Source organism: Porites lutea, chromosome 9 (genome assembly GCF_958299795.1).
Source record: "Porites lutea chromosome 9, jaPorLute2.1, whole genome shotgun sequence".
Taxonomy (NCBI): Eukaryota; Metazoa; Cnidaria; class Anthozoa; order Scleractinia; family Poritidae; genus Porites; species Porites lutea.
This window is the reverse complement of record NC_133209.1, coordinates 14,428,343-14,456,311: the sequence shown is the minus strand read 5'-3', so window position 1 is coordinate 14,456,311 and position 27,969 is coordinate 14,428,343. Positions and strand designations below refer to the sequence as shown.

The 27,969-nt window shown below is 39.0% G+C and overlaps 1 protein-coding gene across 6 annotated transcripts; it reads right to left on the bottom strand.

Annotated features, from left to right (window-relative positions):
- Positions 1-304: 304 nt before the first annotated feature.
- On the bottom strand, positions 305-23,252 carry LOC140947379 (uncharacterized). Of its 6 annotated transcripts, XM_073396460.1 has the most exons (8): positions 15,672-15,991; positions 15,145-15,181; positions 13,917-14,613; positions 5,285-5,413; positions 4,383-4,553; positions 3,507-3,623; positions 2,860-2,976; positions 305-555 (listed from the first exon to the last, which is right to left on the bottom strand). In XM_073396460.1, the coding sequence occupies exons 3-8, from the start codon at positions 14,503-14,505 to the stop codon at positions 320-322; spliced, it is 1,359 nt and encodes a 452-aa protein (XP_073252561.1). In that variant the 5' UTR covers positions 14,506-14,613; positions 15,145-15,181; positions 15,672-15,991; the 3' UTR covers positions 305-319. The 6 variants fall into 6 exon arrangements, with proteins under 6 accessions (XP_073252561.1, XP_073252560.1, XP_073252562.1 ...); XM_073396459.1 differs by lacking the exons at positions 15,145-15,181; positions 15,672-15,991 and adding an exon at positions 23,153-23,252; XM_073396461.1 differs by lacking the exons at positions 15,145-15,181; positions 15,672-15,991 and adding an exon at positions 20,748-20,900.
- Positions 23,253-27,969: the final 4,717 nt, after the last annotated feature.

Sequence of the window (27,969 nt, the reverse complement as noted above, 5' to 3'; positions counted from 1 at the left end):
CACCTACTCCATAAAGCGGGCGCGTGAAATTAGGACGTTTCATGTTGCAGTCATGCAAAGACGGTTAGGAAATGTTCAAAAAAGGGTGATGCACATGTAAAGTTGATGTTTTACTAATATAAGCCTATTGTTTTTTTGCCGCTCTCACTGCGTCGTCGTCGTTACATAGGCTCACTATTTTTGCCATCCAGAAATTTTGCTACCATGGTAAAGTGACGTCACGCATCTCATCTCTACTGGGACAAACGCAAGTCTGGGACGTCGCCTTGAAAAGCGAATTCGCGCTGTTTCACACTACGTCACTCTTAATCCATCTCGTTTAATTTGTCAAATGTTGGTGAATTTTTCTGAAGCTGAGTTCTAAAGGACTGTATCGGAGTTTAGAAAGAGAAATTCGTCGACATGTGTTCACCTCCCCATCCCATAACTCACCTGTGCAGGAAATTCCATTGTTATCCAGCTCATATCCCTGACTGCAGGAACAGCGATATCCTCTGGGTGTGTTCACACAGTTCTGATGGCAAACTCCTCTGAACAAGCTACACTCGTTTACCTCTAAAAGTAATATGAAAAAAACGAAAACTTAGCTGGTTAACAGCGTTAAAAGAAGAGGGACTACAAAGTGTGAGGGCATGTAGTTATCAAGTCAGTCGGTGACAAAGCAATTGCGTTTAAGCTTTTAATAAAATGTTCGTTTGAATTTGAAACGTTAATGTGATGAGACATAGAGACAATAAAGACAGATAGATAAGACCTTGAAACTTGTGAACTGTATCTGGAGCAAAACATTTCTCCATAATACCCATTGTGATGAAAGAAATCACCAAGAATTTAAAGGTTTTTAAACTTTTTCTATCCTAATGCCACAAAACAATTGTCACCCCAAGAAAGCCATTGCTCTACCAAATTCATTATCTTCATTTGTACGGACGGAATAAGCAGCACAAAGCTAAACTTTCGACTGCCCGTGATCTTAAAGGACATTTCCAAGACGATTTCATTTCGGTGTCTGTATTGACTTTAGTCGTCTTAGAACTAATGGCATTCAAATACTATTAAAAAACAATTACTTAAATATCCTACGTGGCGATCGTTCCTGCCAGAGTTACTGGCGAAAATAGGAGCTTAGCTTGAACAGGAATGTATAGTAACTAGGCGACCGTAACAATCTGAACAAAACAACACTTAAAGAAATGAAACGTTGAAGAGTGATGGTGGAAGTGGCCGAACGATGCTGACGTGCAAATTGTTTATTGAAATGCAAAGAGCAACCGATGATCTGACAGATTGGCTTGTAAACCAACGACACGTTTTGGTTTCTCTAAAACTGCTGTATGTTTAGCCTGTGTCAGTGCACTCCCTTATCCGAGCTAAGCAAACACTCGACATCTACACGGCACAGGCTCCAGCTTTTGCCATTACCCGGCGTTAATTAATGAACGCAATGTAGTGGAAATTAACCGTGTCCAAATTGAATCAGCCACTGCTAAAATTATTTAAATTATGTTTAAGAGCGCTTCGTAAAAGTTCTCTAAAACATGCTCCGATGCGGGAGAAAAAAAAGGGTTTTTTAATAATTATTTTGGTTTTTAATCTTTCCTTTCACTTGCCGGAAATACTATTTGAAATTTGTAAAGTGAACTGTGTCAAAAGAGCAATTTAGACCCCAGACTTGGTGTCTACAGGTACATGCAGAGGTCAACTATGAACTTCTAAATTTGTCTATTCACAAATGCCATTATTTCCTGTCTTTGTTCCTGGGTTTATCAATATCAAATTTAATGATGCACAGAAGGTAAAGCAGTTACAAGCCCCAAATGAGAATTCCTATATTTTGCCTAAGATGAAAGAAGCGACTGAGTAACGTTTTTCCATTAAATTGCTACTATTTTGGATTACACTACAAACGGTAATACGCTCGAAATGTTTAGATAGAAAAGTAAAATAATCGAATGACCTCTAACGCCCTCAAAGCGAACATCACAAAAGCACCAAAAATTAGTTGCTAAACTCTAGAACTTCTCTTTGTTTGTTTGCTTGATGGTTCTCGATTATAATAAAAAACTGACGTGAAAATGAGCTATGTTAATTTAAACGCACGATCTAAAACCAGTTTAAGATCTTTTGTCCTACGGAGGAACTCCCAAAGTTTTTCGCCGAAACTACACAACAGCACAAGTAGGAAAGTTTACCCGCTGGGGTACAATTTAGCCATTGACTTTTGAGAGACCAGGCAAGACTCATTCTCTAACGAGTGGGCAAGCCATAGAACTAAATATTCCCGAATACCATCACATCACCGACTCGACGTTTCGTTCAAGTTTTTCTCTCAGATATTTTCCCGATCCGTCCTTGCCATAAAACACAGTTTACATGTTCTATTATAAAAACCTAGCAAGACCAGACCGTTCCTAGGAAATTTCCACTGTTACAGACACTTCGATTAGATTTCAAGAAGCACCAATTATTGGCAATGGTACCTCTTAATCTTGCGTAAGCTGGCCGGCATTAATCGTAATCGGGTAAAACAGAACTCAAAATAGCGCGTTAAAACAAAATTAAAATTTTACGGTTCTACATGAGCTGTAATAATGTTAGTGAGCGGGTCTCTTCTCCGTACCAGTCTTTCTCTTACGGTATCAAGTTGCGAGACTGTGATCGAGTTCTCGACAAAAAACATGTGCGCATATGAACGGTTTACTACAGACTTCCTGGGAGCGCGCAACTCCTCAAAGGCGATGAAGAGAACCGTTTCTATTGTTCAGCGGAGACACAAGTGTCGACCGGAGGCTTATAATTAACGACTGATCATAGAAATGGCAAGAGATTGGATGGAATAGGCAGGGTTGAAACACTCACCAACACATGTCTCTCCATCCGGGGACATCACGCTTCCTGGTGGGCATGAACAGTTCCCAGACTGGGAACATTTCTCGATGCAAGCGATATCGTTCGGTGAACAGTTAATCTTCTTTTCTGTGGATAGAATTGAAATATACACATAACGTTCGGTCACATTTTCCGGGGATTTTAAACTGAATTTAAATGTAATTACTTAAATATTCTCTCCTCTCATGGGGTTTTTCAGGGATAAAGAAACAAAAATTCAAATGTAACATAACATGGTTAAGAATCCCAGCTGGTAGAACGCGAACTAGCTGGCTACATTACAAGCGTCGCCGAAGATGTGAGCCGCTGAATTAAAAATCCTGCTCTCTAACCGCTTGGCCACGCTGTCTCCTTGTTGTTCCTGACTTCAGACACACGTTACTGCACAGCGTAGAGAAATCTGAAAGGTCAGTGTGAGCATTTACGAGGATTAGCAAGACTCCACCACATGTGGGACCAGAGAGGTACCAAACTAAGTATCTATACCGTGGCACACACTCACTGAGCGATGAAGCAATCTATCGATAGCTACTGAGCCCGACTATGGGACTGTTTTGCCCTGCTATCAAGACTAGACTGTCCTTCCACAGACCTGTCAGTCTGCAGTTTGCTTTTACCTTTGCAAGTGGTTTTATCCGATTGCAGTTCGAATCCGGATTTACAAGAACAAGAAAATGATCCCGGAGAGTTTGTGCAAAGCTGTGAGCATGGTGACTGCCGACATTCGTTTATGTCTGGAAACAAAGAATATATCAGAGATGAATACTTTTGTAATTTGAGCAATACGCTATGGAGATGCAGTCCTCCCTTGATTTGAGCCTATAATTGTGAAGTCAAGGCTAACATTCTTCGTTCAAACTATTACTGAACTTTGTTTTACAACTTTCACCTCAAAACCTTCCATGTAAGATAACTTCTACTTTTAAAACATGCAAACAAGGCATTGTTTGATAAATATGTGAACAAGATTTGGCATTGTTCTACAAGAGTGGGTTATGACCATACATCGGGAAGATTTGTTTTTTCATACCCTTTACTGTAGATCCCAGTCTCCCCAGGAAGCCGTATTATTATTTTTTGGCCCTCGTTCAGCTTCCTTGCACAGAGAAGTAGGTGATTTTGGTGGTAAGTTTGCCTTCAAAGTACCTCGTTTCAAGCAATCATATTATATACATTCTCATCCCGAGACAACTCATACCCGCTGACAAACCGTAACCTGTAGGAGAGCTTGCTTCATAAAAAAAAAACTATAAAATTTGACGAGGTGGGAGAACGACCCGTCACAAATTATGTCCAAATCAGCTTAACAGACTGAAAGGAGTACAAAAATTGGCACACACCAAGTTACAGCCCATGTTCTCTAAGCTTCCCAAACGGAATTCCGCGAACCATTTGATTTTCCAACCAGAATTTACGGTTTTCCCATGTATAAAAATGGTAAGTACCCCTTGTTGGTCACGTAAGAAATTGAGTTGTGTAGTGAGAAAACTTACCAACACAACTAAAGCCATTCATGTGCAGCTGATAGCCGTTATTGCACGTGCACTGTGACTTGCCACCGTACTTTATACACTTGTGTTCACACTTGAGCCCATTCCCACACCCGGTCTCAGTCGACTGAGGCTCAGCGGGCTTGGTACCAGGTGGTGATCGAGAAGACCCAGCTGAAAAGAAAGTGTCGTTTTTCAAGAAACATTTGAGGTAACTGTCGTAGAAAGCAATTGCAAAATTAATTTTCTTGGATTACTATTATATACTGGCTACAAAATGATCAAAAAAGGACAGAGAAGTGTTTCCATAAATGCAGGAACGGTTGCTCACGTTGCGGCAATGATGACTATAAGATTTTCCCGCCGTTTATTTCGATTGCCGTTGCCGCTTGTCATTTGTCATATGAAGAAGGGTGTTAACTTACATGAAGAACATGAAAAACAAATTTTAAGAATATATCGCCCAATTAGTTTCTGTTGGCAATTATTACAATTAAAGATGAAAGATAAAGGTGAATGAGAACTTTACTATTGACTTTGCTATCGACAGTCGAATGCCACTTGCCATTTGCCAAATGAAAACGGGGTGTTTTTACATAAAACCATCAAAAAACAGTTTTAAATAATATATCGTCGGTTAAGTTTCAATTGACGGCCATTACAATTTAAGATAAAAGATAAAGATGAAGGAGAACTGTACTACTGTACTTTGTTATCGACAGTCGCTGTCGCATATGTTAAGCAATCGTATGTTATTAAATCTGTGCCGTTTACAAGCACAGACTATATCGCTTTTATCGAGGAAGAAGGATCGACTTGTGTAAAGCCTGGTATCTTATAGTTCGTGGCTGAGCTTTTTCGAGGGCTCCAAGACATGATGGGGTTTGAGCTTTTTTAAGTTTTACCTGCACAAGATGTGCCATCACTTTGGAGAACATAGCCATCCTTGCACCCACATTCAGCCTTTTCATTGGCCGGCTCACGACAGAAGTGTTCACACTTAAGCAGTTCACTGTGGCAGGACCTTTTAACGACTGCATATAGAGAAAAGGAAAAAAAATACAGGAGAATCAGTAAGAACATTACGGGTTAATTGAGCTGATTTCAAGAGGGGCGTATCAGTATAGGTTGATCACTGTTGAAAATCGAAAAGCAGAGCTTAAACATACAACCACACATTTTACTGATTACGGCGAGACAGACACCTGATTACCAAAGCCTTTTCAGGAACAACTACGGTCGTTTCTCTATCCTATTAACAGACGCGAAACACTAAGCGAAGGAAACAAACAGAATTGAAGAAAATGCATTAATGTAAATGGTGAAAAAGCACTTGTAACAAGATCACATTCATGATTGCCTGTTAAAGAAAATGCGAAATTACTGACAAATCTCAAACGAAAACTGCTTTGTTGCTAAGGATGGTAACCCGCTTAGTTATCTCGGTTATCTTGCAAAAAAATACCGTTGTGGCTTAGTGTTCATAACGCATGCGTTGTGCAGAAACAAAACCATTATTCCCGTCCCAAATGTTGCGACTCTTTTGGTCAGCGCCATCATGGATCCATGGATTGATTCGTGACGCTGGCCTAAAGAATGACAGCTCTGGGGACGCGACTGAGCCATGGTTAGCGCCATGGATTATTCATAAAGACTGAAAAATTACAATGAAATCGCCAAGAAAAGGACACAAAATCACAACAAAATTTTTAGGGAAAAATCACACGAAAAACGACCTGTGCAAACGGGTTTTCAAAGCAGCAAGGCAAAAGATAAAGGGTAAAGCTTGGGCGAAGGCAGCCAAAAAATACTACCCTGGTTAAGATTAGAAAAAAGTTTTTGATCGTCCTCTTCCTGTCCAAATATTAAATGAACATTTGAGACAGCTTTAAGGCTTTTGTCTCAACTCAAGTGTATGAATCGCTTTTCAAATTCCGAGTTGGGGGTAAAGAGTAAGCATCGCGCTTACCCAAATTCATCACGTAAGGGGGTGAAACATTACTCCACCTTCAAGCTGACTTAGAGGATTTGCACCTTAGCGCCCTGCTCGAGGCTCGAGGGCTAGTTTTAGAAAGACCTATCTTGGCTGACAATTTTTACTTTTAATTGCTCAAAATTTCAAAAGAAATGAAAAGGACTATGGACTACGTAGATGGAAGAAATGAACAAGGAACTATGTCAAAAACGGAAGGGTTGAAGCACTAGAAGATTTCAAGCTAAATAAATTCCTGCTGAAAGGCGCATTAGAAAACGAAAGTATGCGGGAAATAAGCACGAACAGTTAACAGTTAACTGACGATATTGATGGTTTTTACATCATTCATCATTCCCAACACAGGCTGCTAAACTGAAAATCAAAGAGAAGAAATCCTATTAAAAACGCTGAAAGCATCAAGCGTGCCATGAATTGAAAATTGATCGAAAATTTGTAAAGCTGTTCACCGCAGTCAACGAGATCACATCCGCTAAAACTTTGTCCACAGTACTCAGCAGTTAGTTGAAACGTCAACTTATTCGAGGTTGAAAGTTAGTTAAGGAATCAGGCAACAAAACTCAACATAATCCCTTACTTTTTTAGGCCCTTTTGAATTAAGCTAGTTACATGATGACAAAGAAATCGACACCCATCAAAAAGATAAAAATTCAAAACAAGGCGGCTACTCTTCGAACGTTTCTCAAACTTCTGTCATCAGTTAGTTAATGAGCCTAAATTATAGTCCTACTCCTGACCTCTGAAAGTCGAGGAAAAGGCTTCTTGTTTGCGGCATACATTCAGTAAAGCATGTTGATTTATCACAGTTAATCTCAATATCGCTTGAGACAACTAAATGAGGCAGTTATTTCAGGCTTTCATGTTTGTCGTGATATACCTTCATATCCATTGCCTAGGGCATTTAATGTAGTGTGAAACACCGGAAACAAAATAACAGATCTAATTACGCCAAAACTGCCGACTTTCCTCGAATCGCACAACAAACTGTACAAGTCCGCCATTCTACGATACTTGAAAAAGAGTATTAAAATAGAGCATAACTAATTTAGATTGAATTGCCGGCTGGGGGTAGTTTTATCAGCTTATTATCCTTCAATAATATTGCATTGAAGAAGGAAGTAAATTAGGTTGGTTACGTGCGTGAAAACTTTTACTACAATGAGGAAAAGTGGTGGACAGGTCGAGTTTGACCACTGACTGTGCATCAACGAAACTGTGGCTTTAGCGGATTCAAATTGCAGGGCTTATGGTGTTTTTGTTTTAGTTTCTATTACAGTAATTGTTGCTACTGCTGTGTTTGCTGTTTTATTGATCTTTTATTCTTTTAAGATGGGTTAGCAGAGTCAAGCATCGCCTTTTTACGATTCTGAATCACTGAAGTACGGTAGATAACCTTTTTAACTAAAATTTGCAACTAGTTAATTTTTTATACTGTTTTCGTTCTACTGTAGCTTTGACAATTGTAGTGATTCCAGATAAAACAATAGTCTGGACTATTTATTCATTTTTGCGTAAATCTTTGAGTCAGACGTGTTCCTAGAGAACTGTTTTTGATCTTGTTTTTTCAGTACGGGGGAACGTTTGTCTTTAATTTATCTCTCTCACAAAGGTGTTGTCTGAGCCGATTATCCTGTTATCCATCCGTAGGAGATTAAAACTTTGCAAGACAACCACTGAGAACAGTTGAACTGTAAACTCTATGATAAATGAGTTCTCGCGGAACGAGGACAGAACAGAACAATTACTGATACACTAGTGCACACCAAAATATAGATATAAAAAAATTTAAACCACACCAGTGAATTCAAGTGAAGGGAATAGCACTTCCAAAAAGTTACCTCTGGGAACTTCATTTTGGTTTCTACTTACTAGAAATAAAAATTCATACACCAGTGACAATGAAATCGCATGACGGTCAATAGGGTTTCCGCCAGTAAAAGTTTCATGATACCCTGTCTTGATAAAAGCCTCTACACTTTTTTAGATATGCTGGTAGAATTATCGGGGGTTTAGGTTCAATAAACAAAGCAATGTAAACACTAAGCGCAAGATTGCTTCATTTTCCACAAATTTTTCGTTCCGCGTCAAACTTTATCAAACACGCGCCAACTGATGTAACTTTTTCTCCTTTATGCTCTTATCTAAGATTAGTGGTATTTGCTTTACCACGTGTGAAGACAAGAACATTGAAAGCAGCAGCAAAATTTCCCAGCCACTTTGTCATAATCACCACCAAGAGCGTATTAAGGGGCTCTATATGCTTTCTTGTCACAGCTTTACAAAAGGTTAAAACATAAAGTTGTGTCGAGAATTTTAGCCAAACTTTGACGTTTAATTAAAAAATACGGCAAATGCATAAGAAAGCAGGGGTCTTTGAAAACAGACTTTGTTTTTCTAAGTTCATCTAAGTTCTTTATGACCGGCTTTAAATATTTGCTTGTCATAATCGGTGATTATGTGATTTATACGAATAATTTCTTCGCTTACGTGAACTTTCCACAGCGAGTAAACTAAGAACAAGTTATTGGCAATTATACTAAACAAACCGGACTGACATGACCAAAAGTTTATTTTCAAAATAAAACAATAAAACGCTTCTTTACTTGAACTAATGGTTTTAGCGTTTTGTAACACAAAATGTATTCCCTTTCGCCCTCAACTTTGCTCACGGCGGCTGAAATTTGGAGCCATAGGCAATTAGCGTTGGATCAGCACAATTTTTTACAAATCTGGCTGGTATCAAGATTTCCAACAACGAGCACGGCTGCATCACAGCACATGCTGGGATTCCCTGCAACGACTTCCAGAGACTGTAAAAAGTGCTCTTCAGTTTTCTGATTATTACTTTAACGATTTAGCCAGTTATTGTTTTGCCGAGTTCTATCCGGATAATAATATGGAATACATATATGCTATATTTAGCTATCTCATTTACAGGTTGCGTGCGTGCGTGGGGTGTTACCGAAACCCAGAAATGTTTCATTTTCCTGGAAGTCTCTCATTTCTCGCCATCCAGTCTATAATGCTGTTTTATACAGTTGCAAAAGAGGATCAAAGAATTTATTTTTAGCTCTAATGCGTGATCAGAACGGGAAAAAGTTTAGAAACTGAGATAAAATGAAAAGTTCAAAGGAAACCGATTTCAGCTTTGCGAACGCTTTTTAGAATGCTTAACCGTGGTTTGCTTGCCTTTTACAACATAACGTTTTTCATGGCTCTGTAGGACTAATAAGAAGTGAAAACAGGCTCTTATCTGTGGAATGCGATTGTAGAAGTTTCTAGAAACCGTGACTTTAACTAGGAAACCAAACTTCGTGTTGTTTTAATAATCAATGTAAAAACCACAAAAAATTTCATGACTTAAAGAACTTCCCCTTTGAGGCGTTAACTTCTCTTCTGGACACGTAACAGAAAAGAAACAAATGTTAAAATACATGGATTCAATTTCTCCGCCAGTGTCATTTGCAATTTATCACCGAACAAAAATGCAGAGAACAAGTTTAACTACTAAACGACTTTGTAGTCCCAATAAATAGCTCTCTGCTCGTAGAACATGACCTCTTAGTCAACATGCCGTATTCTTTCAATGACTTTGTCTCGCAGCTAACATCTACAAGAGGAAAGGGGCGTTCTTGCAAAGTGCTGCGATGAAAACAGGGTGATACTTAACGTGTTTGCAGGCAAGCAAGTAGTCACGTTATTAAAACACATATGGCTCTTGTTAGTTAATCAACACAAAACAGTTTGTTATGACAAAGGAACACTTATGAGTACCACACCCTGGCTGATAAAGCCATGAAATAGCCATTAAAATCAAATGGGAACATGTAGAAGAATCGCGCGAAATGCCAAGCCACCAGAAAGATACCAGTAACGTAATGTTCTGTATTACTTATAGGGCATGTAGTGATAAAGAGTCGACCCCAGTCAATAATGAAATGATCTTACTCTCACGTCACAAGAACGTTGACGAATGAAACTCAGTTTAACTCCAGTTTGCTCTAGCTTCTAAAGCAGATCATCTTTCCTTTTTGTCAGCTCAGTTTCAGTTTAAGTAAAAAAAAATAGTTTTATCCGCTTACTGTAAGATAATCTCAAGTTCTTTATGTTAGGTACACGACAATGATATAAAGCTAAATCTCTTTCATTTCAACTTCACGACTAGCTTCCTAGCTGGACAATTCCACTAGAAACCACGAGCGAGAAATAAATCCGGTAACAGCATATAGGGGAGAAAAGGAAAAGTTAAGAAACGTGTTTTTTATTAGAATTGGACCACCATTGTCGTCGGATAGTTCAAGTGCTCTTTTTAAGTCACGAAAGCTCTCTCTTTCCCACCTAATTTTAGCAAAAGTTTCTGAGCTATTATTGAGTTCGTACCCATTATACATCCGAACTGTCACGTACTGGTCTGCAATTGATTAAAGTGGTCGTCCCGGAATATCTTATCTACGCAAACCATACTCCAATTTGTCTATTAAAATGACTTCTATGTTAGATAGCAGGCATGCATGTAGATGTAGTAATGTACAGTTACACCCAACTGATTTCACAATACACACTCCACTTCAATCCATGGCAGGTCGAAGCGCGATCTTTCTCCTACAAAGCGCACGCCGCAGTTTTCATGCTGTGTGTGCCAGATTTAAAAAGAAGATCAAAAAACTTTAATTCATCTATACCATTTCTATCTATTTTAAGAACTCAGTTAATTAATATACCGATATTATCTGCTCAATTCCTTGACGTTTAAGTGTTAACTACATTCGAATCTAGACGGTTATATTTATACCAAAATTATTTAAAAGGAAACGAAATTGGAGGTCAAATTGAAGTCAAAACTATTACGAAACAAATTTATTTCCTTAACTGGAAACCATTCTGTTGTATTTTAAATCGAAGGGGTGGAATACAGGAAACAATTTAGCACTTTTGCGGTCGAAATCTTTTTCAAAGCATTTGTTTATGTTTTAATAAGTAAATTTTAACAACGTGATTAATTTAAATCAAATTTGCAATTACGTGCTTGAGCTCGCGTTGCGCTCCTCACCCAATTTTTTTTAATAGTATATATATAGTGTTTTACAGAATCATTGCTTTCGCGTAGAGTTCTACGCCCAAATTTTTTTACTAGTATATATGTGCTATTTTCAAATAAGATAATGTTTTTACTGAGTAAAGTTGTTCGCACAAATTTATTTATACAGTACTGTCTAACTTTTTCGCGAAACTCGCACAAGTGTATATACCGTGCTTGAGTAGACGAAACATTTCTTCGCAATTTTTCATGAACGTAAAACTGAACACGAACACTGCGAATCACCCTTCTTGAAGATGTTTACATTAAGGATTTTCTTCAAATCCTGTTTACATATCTGCTGTAAATTTATTTAATCTGAGATAGTTGCTGGAGCGTTGACCCCATGGTTAAACATAGTTTTGATAACAGAACACTTAGAGAGACGGAAGAATGAAAGAGTTTTCAAAACAAATTTCTTAGCTATTTCTTGTTTTCAAAGCTACTTAACATTTCTTGAAAATGTAGCATGTCAATTGTCCAGTAGGGGTGGAAAAACTACAGCACAGTTCAATCTGTACTTCAAAAGGGGATCAAACCCTGTTTCAAGTCAAAACGTACACTGTTTTTATCATTATCACTGAGATAGCCTAATATCTAGTCCGGACACCATTTCAACAATGTCTGAAATGGTATCAAAATACAGTAGTATTTTATTCGTATTAAAACAGGCCGAATAGCCTGGAAGGAATTTTTCCCCGTGAAGTAATTAAACCTAAGGTGACCCGCAAATTTAAATGAGAATTTAGAGAATACTCCTGTGAAAAAGCGGTCTTTGTACCTGAGTTAACAAATACCGTATATGCTTGCCTTGCAAGACCAACAAATCTACACTTATTTCTTGGGTGGTTCTTACATAAATGTAAGGTAGAGTTCTTAAACCAATTTTACAGTCGTCTGTTTCACACCTGTTTAAATCATTTTTCACAAGTTATGTCAGATCTTAGGCCACGAGTATCACCAATTGAATTTCAATAAACTTTGTGTGTGGCTTTTGTTTTCTTCATCTTATGACTTATTTGCACTTAAATGGTTTTCATTTAGAAAACAGGTATACAAACGTTATACAACGCGCTTGACTGAATGTCGCAGACTTCTAAAATAACTGCCAACACACTTGTCGCTTGACTCTATAAGTCTTATCGCCTAATTAAATCAATCCATTTAACTTTAAAGTTGCTTCTTGACCTCAGAAAGGTTTATCACGACCAAGTACGGTTTCCTCTTCAGCGAATAAACCAAGCAAAGATTGATCATTAAGTTCTTTCAGTGGAAATTTCTTTCTTTAGCAAAAAGACGGAACTTAAATAGACTTGCTTTAGGGAGAAAATTAGAAACAGCTTGCTACAGGTTTAATCAGCGGTGACGTTTGTAATGGTTAAAAGGAAAACCGCATTTTCCAGCGCTTTTACTTATACCACGAAGTGCTCTTCCAAAAGAACGCCGCTTTTTACACTTTTGCTAACACTTAAGCAGACGTGAAAATAACGACAAGTTATCCTTCACGAAGAAACGTTACTGATGATTTCATTTAGCTATCAGCTGAAAATAATTGAAACGTTAATGACGGTATTTTGCCCGCGAAATGTGAGAACCATATCTCTCCGATTAGCCGCTACGAAGTTTTTTGCAGAGATGTGTGATCGCGGGAACAGCGCGGTAAATTGCTCCAAGGAAGTTCTGCCGGTATTTTTTATGAGGAGCTTCCATGTTTTAAAAAGATAACCCACGGAAAGGCAGTCGAGCCAGGCTTTCCAACATCATCTCTTTTTTAAAAAGTTCGACCGCCTTGCAATCGTTCAAGCGCAATGAATTATCGCTGTTGGTGAACTGATCAAACTCCGACACAAAACCACCCGTGCGCGCGTCAAATGACAGCAAATACTTTACCCAAAAACAAGCTTTACTGTCTTTTCTAGAAAACCCGCCTTGCGAAAGTAAAAAGAAATCTAAATGACTGTCAAAGAAGTTTCTGTTTTCACATCCGAGTTGCCTTTCTTTTTTATTTGGTTTTAATGCCGAAAAAGTCATGTCATAAACCAAATCTGGGTAAATAATAAACAGGGCAACTCTGACACAGTCCACAAGCACGAGTCCACATGCACGACGGCGAAATGACTGCAAACTACAAGAAAATAATCATTTAAAATCACTACAAATTGCTTAAATATAGTTTACATGATCGCCTTCGACCTTTCCTCTTGTGGAGGATTTGTTAAAGTCAGTTATTCTAAGTTTTGGTGAATAGCAACAAAGTCGGGCAAACCGGAACCCACCACTGCGTTTCCGGTCAACAACCCAGGTCTTCATTCCACAGTGCTGGCTAAACCTTCGTTGTTTCTCACAAACCTCACACTTACCGTACTGACCTGTAGCCAGCATCAGGTCGCTCCGCATTATAGTTTATCTTGGCTTACTGTCATGAACCTGCAATAAAGCCAATTAAATATAATAAATAGAAAGGTACCTCTGATGAATTTGCTCTTCATTTCTTCTTGTTGTTGCGTAGATTTTTGCGCGCAAGCGTGGTATGTTTCCAGCCAGAACTTCGCCTGGTTTCTTAAACCACGGGGAACGGAACGTTCAGTCATCTCCAAAATGATCCGTGCGGCGAGAACCGAATACAAAGGTCTCCTTAAATCACTATATCTTACTTTGGCCCATGCCACTCCAAACGTACGCCGCACTGTTTTTAGCAAAGTTGCAAGCCGTTTGTTCTCTTTGCGTTTGCTCTGTGACGTTTTGAACGCGCAGTGGTCAACATTCCAGAGGCCTCCAACCTTTGACGACCTGTTCAGTGAGGTTTCAACCATTGCGACTCGTTTGATGAAGTGGTTGTCTTCCATGAAAACACGCTTGGAAGCCTTTGTCTCGGCCTTTTTCGTCAATTCAACCGCGTTTTCGATCACGTCCATTCCTTGCGAATCAACAATAAGCAAAGTCTTGAGAATGGTGAGGCGAACTCGTTTTGTTTTTGCTTTGCAGGGTTGCAAAACAAGCATTAACGCACCGACTGCACACAAAAGGGCACCCACAAACTTCACTCGCTGATACATGACTCACGTACCACACTTCAAACGTTATTCACTGTCTTAACGTCTTGATTGTTGAATCCTTCTTGTTGAAATACGCTTAAAGACTCTGTTAGTTACTCTGTTAATGCCCTGCGTGGATAAAATAATCAAAGTGAGTCATAAGACGTCCAGTACGCAACTGCACTAAAAGTGTAGGCGCAAAACTGACACTTCTCAAATTTCTGTGACCCGCTGTGATTCAAATTATCAATTGAAGACAAACAGAGAAAATTTCTTCCAGATTATCCCATATACCTGACAGCGTAAATTTAATAATGGCTACAGTGTAGCTGTAAAGGCCTACCAGGAAATGTATAAGGTTCAGGGCTCTGTGACAGACGGGCCTCAGCTTAACTACTGTGAGTTCGTATCTGTCAGCTTAGTTATAAGGTGACCAGAAAAAGCTTTTTTATAGACATCTAGTTTACATTACATGTTTACCAAGTGCCACTTTTCGTTAGAAAAAACAAAATTCATATGAAAAAGAAAGTAAAACAACAAGAATAAATCAAAGTGCACGCGATCCGCAATTTTAATTGCACCGCCCTGTACAACCTATTAAACTTATCAAATGCCATTGAAAATCAAATATTTTCTCTTCGAGTAGCGTTTTTCTTTTACCTTGTCCGCGAGGAAGTGCTTGATAAATGTCTGCAGTCTGTCAATAGGGAAAGCAATCCGATGGAAATAGCAGTTGTTTTGAGAACAGAGGTTATCTTTAAAATCACCCCTTCTGCACGCGCACGCTAAAAAAATAGTGAACACAGATAAATCCGCAGATAGATGCCTCGCCCGCTTAAGCTAAGCTCCTACAACTTCCTTACATCGAATAAGAAAACTGACGTAGAGACGCCCGAGAAGCGGAAAGCTCGCTATTGAGCAATTTAGAGGAAATAGCGTCTGTCATTGGTAAACTACACTTCACAGGAAGTCGGCAAACCTTTGATTTTGCCTCACACATCATAAACACGTTGATAACGGCCACTGACCTATGATAAACAATAATAGTTTTGTATGAGGGTATTACGGCTAATTATTTTTTTTCATATCGCACGCAATCTTAGTGCTCCTAACTTCTGGACCCGAGGAGCCTCGCTGCGAACTAGATTTTAAATGTAGGCTATTGAGAAAGGTTAGTTCTTTATGACCTTAATGAAAAGGACGATACGTTATTCAATCTGCAATTCCCTGCATGAGGCCTCATTGCTATTCCAAACCGTCATCGACCGCAATCCTATGAGTTTAAGCACTGTGGCGATTTCCATGCCACCCATTCGCAACAAATTTCATCTAGTTCTTGCCTGACCACGAACAGAACAACTGGAAACTACTGAAATTCCTGTTGAATACACTTAACATTTTTTCCCACGCAAAGTCATAAGCAGAATTACAGTAGCAGCTCGTGCAGACAGAGAAAACAGTTTCATACCCAAAATAAACAAGTTTAAACCTCGAGAATGTTTCCTTAGTCGTGACGGAATGAGCAACTGGTCTAATCAGTAGATTAGCCTGACCTCAATCACCTTCAACAGCTACTAACAAGAGGATATCTTCCGGAATGTCCAACGCAAATTAGGTTGGGCTTCCCAAAAATTATTTTTGTTTTTTAGTAATGGTTGTCCCTGGTTCCTAGAATTGACCGTTCGTTATTAAGGTAGGTGTGGTCATCTTCAGAGTTTTAATAGACCTTAAAATAAACCAACTTTACGAAGGAAGAAAGAATAATTCTGAACAACAGTCGGCAAAAAGCCATGGATAAGAAAGTGAGAAAAGGTTGTACAAATTGAGAATGAAGATAACTGATGCTTAGTTACTCCAGCTACTGCAAGCAAACGATCGCATCATCCGTTTCTGAAGTGTTTCGAAAATAGGTTTGATCTCACACCCAAACCGGAAGGCTGCTCATTTTCCGTCAAAATGAGTAGCCATTGATTTTCAGGGTGGTCATCTCAGGTTGGGGGAAATAAAGATTAAATGGCAGAACAGCTAGTCAGTTTTCTCCAAAGAACACCTTCACCGGACACCTCTCTAAAACGTACACTTGGTTCTAGTGTCCTTTTCTTTGGACCTCTTACAAGCCTGAATTATTTCAGGTTTTCTTTTCGCAACTGCAAAAGTTTCGTCTATAATTGCGATGATCTTCTTTCATTTAAGAAAAAGTTCCCTTTTTGGCCATACAATCTTGAATCCTTTATTGACCAAGTTTGTTCGATCAAGATGGCTTGATTAGCCTCGTCTTTTTTTCAGTATGTTAAAGACCTCCAGGTTATAAATGCAGAAAGCAACTTGGACAAAATCAAGACATCTTGACCCAAAAAACCTTAGTCAATAACGCATTTTACAAGTGTTCAGCGGGGTTGTCGAAACTTGAAAAGAGGCTCAATTTACTGACATAATGAAATCCGCAGGAAAACAACCATTTCAATGATTGGTAGGGCCTTCTTAAACGCTCTTCTTAACCTTCTAAAGAGATTCAATTTGGTATTCTTTGGACATTTGATTGTCCCCGAACACAAGGAAACTTCTTAGGAGTTCGTAGGCTCGAATAAGTGAAGTACTTACAGCTAGTTGTATTGCATTGTTAGTATCGGCCAGCAAGAGGCAGCGTGAATGAGCGGTATGTAGCGCTGGAATATTGTAATCTGAGGTCCCGAGATCAATCCCCTAGCCCTCCCTGCAGCCTAGTTCCCGTTGTCCTCGGCCATTTCGGATGTGACGTCATCTATCAAATTCGCCGCTATCGCACTCGGTTCTAAGCTTCCTCTGGTCACTTAAATAGCGCCAACTGGCCTGGGTACGAGGCTGCGCCAGCAGGAGTTGTTCTCTGTTCGTCCCGAGTCCTTTAACTGCTGACTCTGGCCAGTTGGGAATCTTAACATCGTGGACCACAATGAAAACTACTGGCTTACCAATAATTTTGTTACCCTAAAAGGTCACTTTTTTATTGATTGTAGTTATTAATGTTGACTGGACAGGAAGCGAACGGAATCAGCGAAGGCAAACCATGACGTCAATCTGCCATGACGATATAACGTTAAGTTAATTGAGTTATTCAAAAAAAATTATTATCGCTCGCCCTGACTCCCGGCTCCTTAATTAGGGCTAGCGACCTTGGATCATCAGAGCAGAATTCGTTAAAGAATCCGCGTGCAGAGTAAAAGAAAAGAGAAAATAAGCCTTTCTCAATTTTTAAGAACTCACCTATGTTTTGCCGTTACTCGTTTCTCCATATTAAACCTTAGCTTAAAAAGACATCTTATGCGTTCTCCAAGTCAGCTGGCAGGTGAAAGAGCCGTTTGGTACACTAGTTGGAGTGTAGAAACGAGGCTCGGCGACCGGACGAACTAGCAGCTTGGCACAAGAGCCTTGCCACATTTAAATTGACTGATTTACTGGATTTGGATTGGAGATATGTTCCTTAGTCTTTATCTAGCAAGTTTATAAAATCCTTGGACAACGGGACATTAAGAACCCCCACACAACCCAAATCAAGGATGGGAAAATGGAGCGTTTTGGCCTTTGCGTGGCTTTAGCCTTGATTTCGGGGCGAGGGAAACTTGCCTGCCCTTTCCGATCTGTGCCCAGTATGAAAATCCCAATAATTTTGAAAAAGCTTTATGTACATTTGCGGCATTTCTTTGCAATACATACACTTTTCAAAGGTTTCTTTCAACCATTCCTTTCAAAAATTGATTTCATATAACTTATTTTACAAAAGAGATTTATTAAGTGCAAAGCATAAGTAAAGAAATTAAATTAAATTCTTAGATGGTTTTGTTAACCTCTTTATTGCCTTTTTTGGGACTAGAATATTGACCTTGGCATAATTGGACAAATGGGATTTTCTACTGGCATAAGTGTTAAGTGATTGTTTAACAAAGTGATTCACAGGTCAACTTGTCTTGCAAGGGGAAGGAAGTCAGCGGCTTTTAATTTCACTTTCAACTGAGTAAAGTCTTACATTTCTGCTGTTAGCATTCCTGTTGCGCTGTTATCTCAAGAATCCGTTAACATAACAAATCATAACGAGCAGTTTATTTTGGCTCATTTTTTGGGAGCTGTTTCAGATTATCCATAATACTTTAGCTGCATGCAATTCCTTCTTATGGTGATAATCTGAGAAAACTTACTCTTGCGATTACGTTGATTCGTTAATTGATTGATCCCTTTCCATTTACGGCGGTTGTTAATTAAAATTCTAGTCCTAGAAGGGAGAGATCACGCACGTTAAGGCAATTTTAGAAATTAATATCTAGTCAGTTAGAATTGATTGAAATATGAAAAATAATGAGTGTTTCAGAATTCAGAAAATGGAGTACACAGTTGTTTTCACTCAGAGAACTGAAAAGTTAGCCCGACGACGACGATGCCCGTTCGAGAAGCACTTGAGTCTCGGTTTGTAAATAAGTGACAGTGATTTATCAATAAACCCATTTGTCCAGTCCAGTGAGCTCACAAAATTATTCTACATGATTCACTAGTAAAGCATGGTAATATGTGTGCACATATAGAGAGATGTGTTCGTTATCTTCACAGAAAAAGTTACATTCATCTCTCTCTTAAGGAAGCCTCGACACAACTAACCTCCCACGCAGACGTACTTAGGGGTGCGTGACGACCCAAAAGAACGTCTGCGTGGGAGGCTACGAAACGATGGACAACTCCCTGAACGCTTGCAGTTAGTGTCTGCCGTTCTTCAGGTGGACAACTCTCTCAGACTGCAGACACTTAGTACGGGCCCATGAGTTGTCCGTGATGAGGTGTCCATGCTCAGTTTGTTTGTTATGCTGTAATACAACTTTCCTGATTTTCTTTAAAGTCGCTTTATAGTACAATATAGGGTCACTTGACCGGTTTTCAGTGGATATAGTAACTACACTTTTTTCAACTTGTGACATGGAGCAGTTAGCAAAAATTTTTCGACGCCGCTGAAAAAGACGTGTTGTAATAAGTTAAGTTTAGTTTGAGAGAGACTTGTTGAAAGCTAAAGCTAGCTAATGAAAACACAGCTCTGCAAAGACGTAACATTGTACAGAGTGGCGTTTCTATGGTGAGGGTATTGTGCACCCCATAATACCAACAGCTGTTAAATTTCGCCCCCTCCTGAAGCTATATCTTTACTCGGTTCAGACGCATCACTTTCTCACGTGGCAAGTTTACTAATTCAATGACGTTCCTAACAGCACGGATAAAAGTATTCGCAAGTTGATCCTCGTCGAAGCCTTTGAACTTCATTGTAACCCCGAGGCCGAAAGAAAACAGAGTTGAAAACAGAGCGTTATCTGAGAGCAAGCCTACTATATAAGAACGGTCAACAACTACATAACGATATCAGAGAGGGAAATCATGGCACAGGTCAAGAGGAAAAAATGAAGAGAAATGCCCCTTTCAACTGTGACTAAATAAACTCCGTGCATAAGACATACAAGTATTATGGTCTCAACTCAGTAGCCCGTGTCCGGCTCATAGTAAAAACATCGCGACCCGCAAGCGAACTTTAGAACAAGCCAAGCGAAAACAAGACTCACGTGATCAGGGGAAGAGACTAGTGGCGGTCGCGATATCTACCGGGGGCCGATTCTGCTATCTCTTCACTTTACTATCTGGGACCTGGAACAGGCTAATTGTAGGTCTAAACAAACTCATTGAATACCCCTCAAGATTTTATCAGTGGTTTTAACATGGTTGTGGGCTTTTTTGACTATAATCATGCATTGATTGTGATATGATCCACTGATAAGTGTGAGCTAATACTGTATTCCTTCCTCTTCTTTACTGTATAGGCAATAATTAAAGAGAGAGAGGTTCCAGCCTGGCCTCACTTTCAATACTACAAAAGATATATTTAACTAATCCAAAACAAAAAGTGTTCGGAAGTCCACTCATTACTTTGACGTGCCGCAAAGATTCCGGCATCCCATGGGAGAAACTGCCAAACAGTAAACCGTGTAGATCTGAGTTCTTTACACATCTGAGCTCCGGCTTTCTGTAAACGAAGCCGGACAAATTTTAAACGGACAAAAACTTGCACGGATCCGCCTTTCGTTTACACGGCACCCGCGGAACCGTGTAAATGTTTGGACGGTAAAGTGCTGTATGGACTCGTACACACGTACTGCAATCTGTAACAGAATTTGCACGGTTCCGTGTAAACTCATTGAGTGATATCTTCCCCCTTTGAACCTCCCCTTTAATTTCTGGTTTTACTGGTTTTCTTCACTTACGTAGTCCCTGTTGACCGGCTTCGGTTGTTGCTAAAGTTTCCCGGGCAAGTACGGTGCTGAGTTTCTTCGCTTTTTAGGTTATCTTGATTTTCCTTGCTAAAGTTCATGAACGGCCACTTTCCGTGTTTTCTTTCGTACTGTTTCGTGTCGCTCTCAAAATCAGAACCTTGTCTCATTTATCAGTTAAGGCAAAAGGAGTTTAAAGATTATGCAGGATAACACTTCAGTAAAATGTCACGTATGCTCTATCCATGGATGTAATGCAATAATGAAGCTTTCCGCGTTTTAAGACTTATCATACGTTTAATTCAAAATCAATGCCGCGGAGCAAATTACCTCTTAGTCTAAGCCACTGAAAAAATTTATTTTGGGTGTCACTCAAGAGCAAAAAAGCTTAAACAAATTGTTTTTGCAACGAATATTTATCCAAAAAACATGTTTCCATCCTGTAACTAAAGAAGAGAAAGCTGGACATAATTATGTCTACAAAGCATTATCCTTTTAAGAGATATCTTTGTGCTAGAGTTTATCGGTCCGCTGTCATTCTCTTTTTTGTGGCGCCAGATTGAACTTTTTTAAATTTATTTTTCTTCGTTAACCCTTTCCGTAGAACCACTAACACGTAATATAAACAACCAGTCAAAGAGAGAGAAGCTTAAAATAGTTAAAAGCCGGAAAGTGTTTTAATAAGCTTTGAAGTGCAGATCATGCAGTGAATTTTGTTGATAAGGAAAGATATAGCAATTTGCGGTTTCTTGAAAAACTGAAAATCAAACAAAGCTTCCTTGTTTGTCTGAGCACGTTCCGGTCATTTGTAACATCCACGAAAAGTGATGAAACCACGGCCCGGCTTGAACTAACAAGCTGAAAAACTGCGAAAAGAAATGTCGATTTAAACATCTTTTTAGATTAAGAATTCTTGAATTTGTTCGGCTAGCTCGCACGCAACCGCGGAAGCCTCCAACGCAGGCGTGCTACCCTCTTTAAAGGAACCTGCGATCAGGCGGGCCATCAGTCTTCCCTTTTAGTTTGGGAGGCAACTCTTCTGCTTTCCCCGAAACGCCGGATCCTAGGTTAAAGGGCGTCAAAGCGAAAGGTATTGGCCGCATCAGTGCTCCGAAAACGTTTCAGTCCAAAAAATTAAAGTTAAAGACAAAGCTTTTGCCATGCCTAGAACTGATGGTCAAGATTGAAATTATACAGTGCTTTTTTCAGATGGTGCCCAGGCTCGAGTTGCTGTAACTAAGGACATCCAAAGTGACAGAAAGAAGTTTCGCCTTCTCAACCTTATCTCAAACAAATGTAGAAAGCCCGTTCCCACGGAAACTTCATGGAGAAGAGAGCTCTTGCCTTAAAAGTTAAAAATTGAGATTGTGATTTTTTAAGACCTGAAAGCATGCAGCACAAATCAAACTAGTCGGAGCTAACGCAAAAAGGAGTAGTTTATCGGAACACTTTGTTTTCGTTTTGTTCATGTTGTTTTTTGTTGTTTTTTTTTTTTTTAGAAAAAAATGCTGATATTATTATAATGAAAGCAAAAGAGCCGCAAACTGATAATGCGGCAATCAGAAAAAGATCACCACAGAATAAAATTTAAGCCAATGATGTTATGCATTCTGGTTCTTGGCTTCTGACATTTCAGTTTGAAACACAACCTTATCGTTTTTTTTTTTGTTTCTTTTTTTTTTTTTTCACTGATCGGAGGATGATTTTTTTAACCTTCTTTTATTCTATTTTATCCTGTTATGTCTTCTTGATCTGCACCACCAGTAAGGAGTAGTAAGCAATAAGAATGGATTTGACGCTCTGTTTTTAACGAATAGCCACTTTACTGATCCTAATTTCTGTTAGAGATTCCACCGCTGAACTCGTTTGTTTGGCGGACGTGGTTTTCTGTACTATGTTCAATTATTGAACTTTGAGTGAGATAAAAATACTTGAATATTAAAAGAGATATGTCTAATCTTCTCTCACTTTACAAGGAATTTTCCTAACGTTACAAAAAAAGACAACACTGTAGTTTAAACGTGTCTTCTCAGTAATCCACCGATCGGAAGAGCGTGGAACGAGTAATCCCTACAACAACGCCGGTGAATTTTACTCATTTTTACTCTTCTCTTCCTTCGACTTCCTGTATAAATATTTTCTCAGTTCTTGCAGTATGAGTGATTGGATGAAACTTAGAAAGAAAGGAATTTAAAACATTCCGAGATTAGGACTATTAAGCATGTTATCAAGGGGTCTTTTCTGAAAATGATATAATAGGGGACGAAATTTGCATATATAATACTAACATTGACGCTAATCAACAAAGGAAAAAGTGATCTTTACCAAGCGAGCAGGTGGATAATCAATAAATAAGACTGACCAACATTCTCTGCCTTTTGAAAAGCTTAATAGCTTACCAGTTTTCGCTTTTTCCTTCAGTCCGTACAGCTAAGATACAACCGGTTCTCCACATCACAAAGCGAGCAGCGACACATAGTTTGCCCTTCTCAACATAATTTTAAGTTTAAAAGACCGAAGAAAATGTCGTTACTAATATACTTAATCAGCTAAGAAGATTAAAAATATCAAGAAGAAATATGGTGCAAAATAATATTCAGTAATTAACCTGGATATATCAGTTTGTCCAACAAAAAAAAAACGTGCTTAGCAGAAAAGCAAAACCCTCACCTGTTATTTTATCATTAAAATTATCACTGATTATCATTTTATTATTATTAACATCATCATCACCATCATCATAATATCATTATTACCATCCAATAAAACACAGAGTTGGGGAACAAAGTCCAGTCAAGTCTTGACCTGAGACCTCAGACTCCCATCCTCTTTCTAAGAATACGTGCCGAGTTAAGCATTATTCCGCAACTGCTCCTCATGTCAACGCCTTTGAAACTGATCCCAATGCCCTCACTACCATTGACACAACTCTGGTTCTTGTATTCTACAAACTCTTTATCTCTCTTGTCAAGTCTTGATACTTCTCTGTACTATTTTTATCTTATTTTTCCTTCTATTATTTTTATTGAAAAAGAAACATGTGAATAAATTATTATTATTTTTATATAAATAATAATAATTATTATTGTTTATATTTTTGTAAATTTCATGTCATCATTTTTTGCGTGTGTTGATGCAATCTACAAACCAGCAGCCTAGCGCGGAGTGTGGCAGTGTGTGCTTCTTTGCCGTTTTGGTTTTAATTCCGCGGATATTCGCTATTAAGAGCACTAACTCGCGGACCCCAGGGAGGGGCGGACGGAGGATTTTGTGATAGAGGGGGCCTAAAGATAAAGTATACAGTGGCAATATGGGTGCGATAGCGCCCATCAGGACTACGAACGGCGCACTTTTCTAGGGCGTTTTGGGTGCATGCTTCTCCACAAAACTTTTTGAGATTGAAGTTCTCTGAGAGGCAATCTACTGCATTCTGGACGCTCAAATTTAGCAAATGCCTGGATTCATATTCAACATGTAACGCTGAAATATTTAATAAACCACAGGTGTGGTTGTGGTCAAACAAGTACTGATTAACACTTTATGACGCCAGCAGGGGCCAAAGCGATTGCGGCGAGAGCACAACCTCCCGGCAAAGGCGGCAACATTGTCTCCCTGAAAAATCGTCAAATCCAGTTTGTTTGAGACGGATATTAACTGCATGCATCCTGGTAGCTTTGGTCATTTGCGACAAAAAATGAACTAGGCTTCGAACACAGATTCTTTCAGTTATTAACAATGTTTATTAAAGAAATACATGCATATTTAAGTAACACGTTTACAAAAGAAAAAGAATTCTTGGACAAAAGAGGCGGGGCAGTGCTCCCTGGGCCCAACCCTAAATCCACCCTTGTGGGGTGACTGCAAAAAAGGGAGTTGACTGTTGACTGTTTTAAACTTCTCTACTTCTCACTTTCAAGATCTCAAAACTCAGTTCTTTTCTGTAGACATTGTTTTGTTTCCATACTCTCACAAGATATGTCCGCTTTGACTAAGAAAAGCTGAAACAACTTTTAAGTTGTTCTATCTTATATACTGTACAAACAGTTATGGCAATGATGTTTTTTGCAGACAAACTTTGGGAGCCCAATATAAAATTTGAGATTCATATATTTTTGAAAAAAAAAACTTTCAACGTTCGCGTAACTGGTTGGGACGGAAGAGTCCATATATAGAGACACCTCTGATGAACTTGTTTCAGCCAAACTGAAGAATGATTTTGAGACTGCTTGACGCCTTATAAAAGACACGATCTTCTGTGTTTATTTACTTTCTCAAAGGAAAAAATCTCCCACGTAAGAAAATGTTTTGCGTGATGTTTGTTAGCTCTACTCTTCTGTATAACATGAATCCCTTAGAAACATCAGAGTAAATTGCTTTACGCGGTCACCTGAACAAGGACGTGTTCGCGGCAAAGAATTATATTCCGCAACGGAAAAGTTGCGTGTTCGAAGCAAAGAAAAGGCGTTGAGTCGCGAAAATAATCCTTGCTCTTTTTTTATTTTGTAACCGAGAAGCTTTAAATTACCAAAGAAAGTGAGTGAGGAAGTGAAACTACGTCCACAAGTAAATATGGAATCAAAATACAAATTCCGCCTTATGATCAGCGAGTATCGAGGCGCAACTTCATCTGATAATAGTACAAAACTCTTTTTAAATCAACCAGTGGTTCGGTGGAGGGGGACTTCCTTATAACAGGCTAATGAGGATGCGCATTTTCACGACTGGGTTGACTATAATGGGATCGCATTCTCAATAGAATATCTAGAATGGGGCCACACATTTTCGGATTTTTTGGTGTAAGACATTTCTTCACATTTACAGTTAGCAAACGTACCAGAATGTTTGTACTGCAGATGAAAAGTAAAGTGTTCTTTGTTCTGTTTAAAAAATGGGTCAATTCATAAAAATAGAAAGTGACTAAGTTGGGATCGCGAAAATTTCGTTTTTGCCCAAAAGTGACAAAGAAGGGGTCTTTAATTGATCACAGAATAGACTATAATGAGGTAGGGGCTCTGAGAGACCAGCGGCACATACCCAGCAAAAATTTACCCAAGTAACCCCCCCCCCCCCCCCCCTCCGGGGCCAGTGGTGTCCAAACAGTTGACTATGCCTCGGTCTGAATGCCGTAAATAGAAAGGTTAATCTCAGGCTATTACGGAGGACTTTAGAGTCTTTTTTCAGTATTTAAACCAATAGTTCTTTGACATTTCATTACGCTTTCAGTATATTCAATTCAAAACATCAAACAGCCATGCAGGAGACTTGAAAGAGACGATCCAACTTCTCTTTATGATGTAATACCCCTGATTTACTATCTTCTAATCTTCTAATCCAGATCAACACGCCCAAAAACCTTAATGAACCCGTACCTACCTTCTTCAAGGCAGTAAACCCCTCCCCTTTGGCGCTTTACGTCACTTGGAAGCACGCCATCTGGGTTATAAATTCCTCCAAAAGACGAATACTAACTATAGACACGCAAGATATATCAAGATATACGTGGGTCACTGGTCAGCTGCGGATGAATGACAGATAATACAATTGAAAATGACGGGAACACTTGAAAGTGTCTGGTAGGAGCTGTAAGGTCATGTTGGCAGTGATTTCAGCAACACTTCAAAAGTCAAGAAGTTCGATTCAACTCTCGCCAGCATTATATTAATGACACGGTAGTCACGTTTTACCATTAATTGAAATTCTTTTTGTGCGTGTACTCAGCAGAATTCTTCCTCCAGTCTAGTCCGCTTCTCCAGTAACATACACCATGCAATGACATATACTTAAGTCCATTTTCAAAATAGGATTCTCTAGGTTTCAGCGGCTCTTCGTAAACAGGAGACTGTCACAGGGCCAAAAAAGAAGGTGTTTATTGATGCATGCTGATTCGGAAAACTTGCTAACTAAATGAAATAGTCGTTTCTTACAAGTATCTTTAGCGGAAAACGTCATAAACGTGATAGATAGGTTTTACTGAAATCGGCCTTGTGTAGTTATTACGGACAATTTTCGACATACTCAGGTATCAGTACTTTTTATACAAAAACACGTCAACATTCATTTCAACCTTGCTTCAAGTTCCTCAAGGCTTTAGACAAACAGAGGCGCATGAATTATCCATTCAATTCAGTAGTTCATGCACTTACAGAGGATTCCGTGTTTGGCACTCGCCACTTTTTCATAATTCTTTGTGGCATGCAAAGTAGGGCTTCTAAGCGTTGGGAATTCTCTCCTTTCAGAGAAATGTATTGTTTCATGGGGGTTCGGAAAGTATCACTAAAATACTTTAACTGCCGAGAAATGAAAACGAACGAACAAACGAACAGTCAAGGAAATATTTGTTACAAACTGATGAAAGTAAACTTACTAGCTTCAAACTGTCCTTCAAAAATACAAATGGAACTCCTGATGATTAATTCAGGACTAGATATTTCCCAGGAGAGAAAATATCCTCGGAAACCAGCCAACTTTAATTGGCTATCGCTGATCTATCCCCTCGTCAGTTCCATTAACTCATGATCCTATTTTCGCCTCAGCTACCATAACGAAACAATAAGCTCACTTTCCTAAAATAAGGAATACAAATTATACTTACAACTGATCTTGACTTTGCCCGCCTCTTAGCAAGCGACTTGGATTTGTGCCTAACCGGAAGGACTTATCAAAATTTACTACGGAGAACACCCGGACGCAAACTTTAGAACCGGAGAAGTTTAATCGACCCCTTACACCAATGTACATGCTTCTCACTGTTCGCTTTACATGCACTTTATGCCGTTCCACCACGTCAAATGTTGACAAATCATTAAAATCAAGGGTTTAAGGAGAACGTGGAAGGTTAATGTTCGTTTCTCTCCAGGAACTACAGCGCTGCAATCATGGGCAGAAGTGGTTTGGAAGGTTGAAAAATCATAAGTATTAGTTCCTCAACTTATCGACTTTCTCTCAACGTACATTAACTGCAGCTTCTCAATGCTGGAATATCATTCTACCATCGCTTCTCAAAGAGTACACATGCTAAAGAACCAACTAATTAGTGTTGTGTGCCGCAAATTTACAATAATACATGCCACTTAATACTATTGCAAAAAAACATAATGCTACAATATATTCTTAAAATAACACGAGATAAAATAATTATGACGAAAAACAAACATTCAGACAAAATATGCTTTCAAAGGGTCCGTTTTATTACAACCCCGAGGGGAAGAGAAAATCA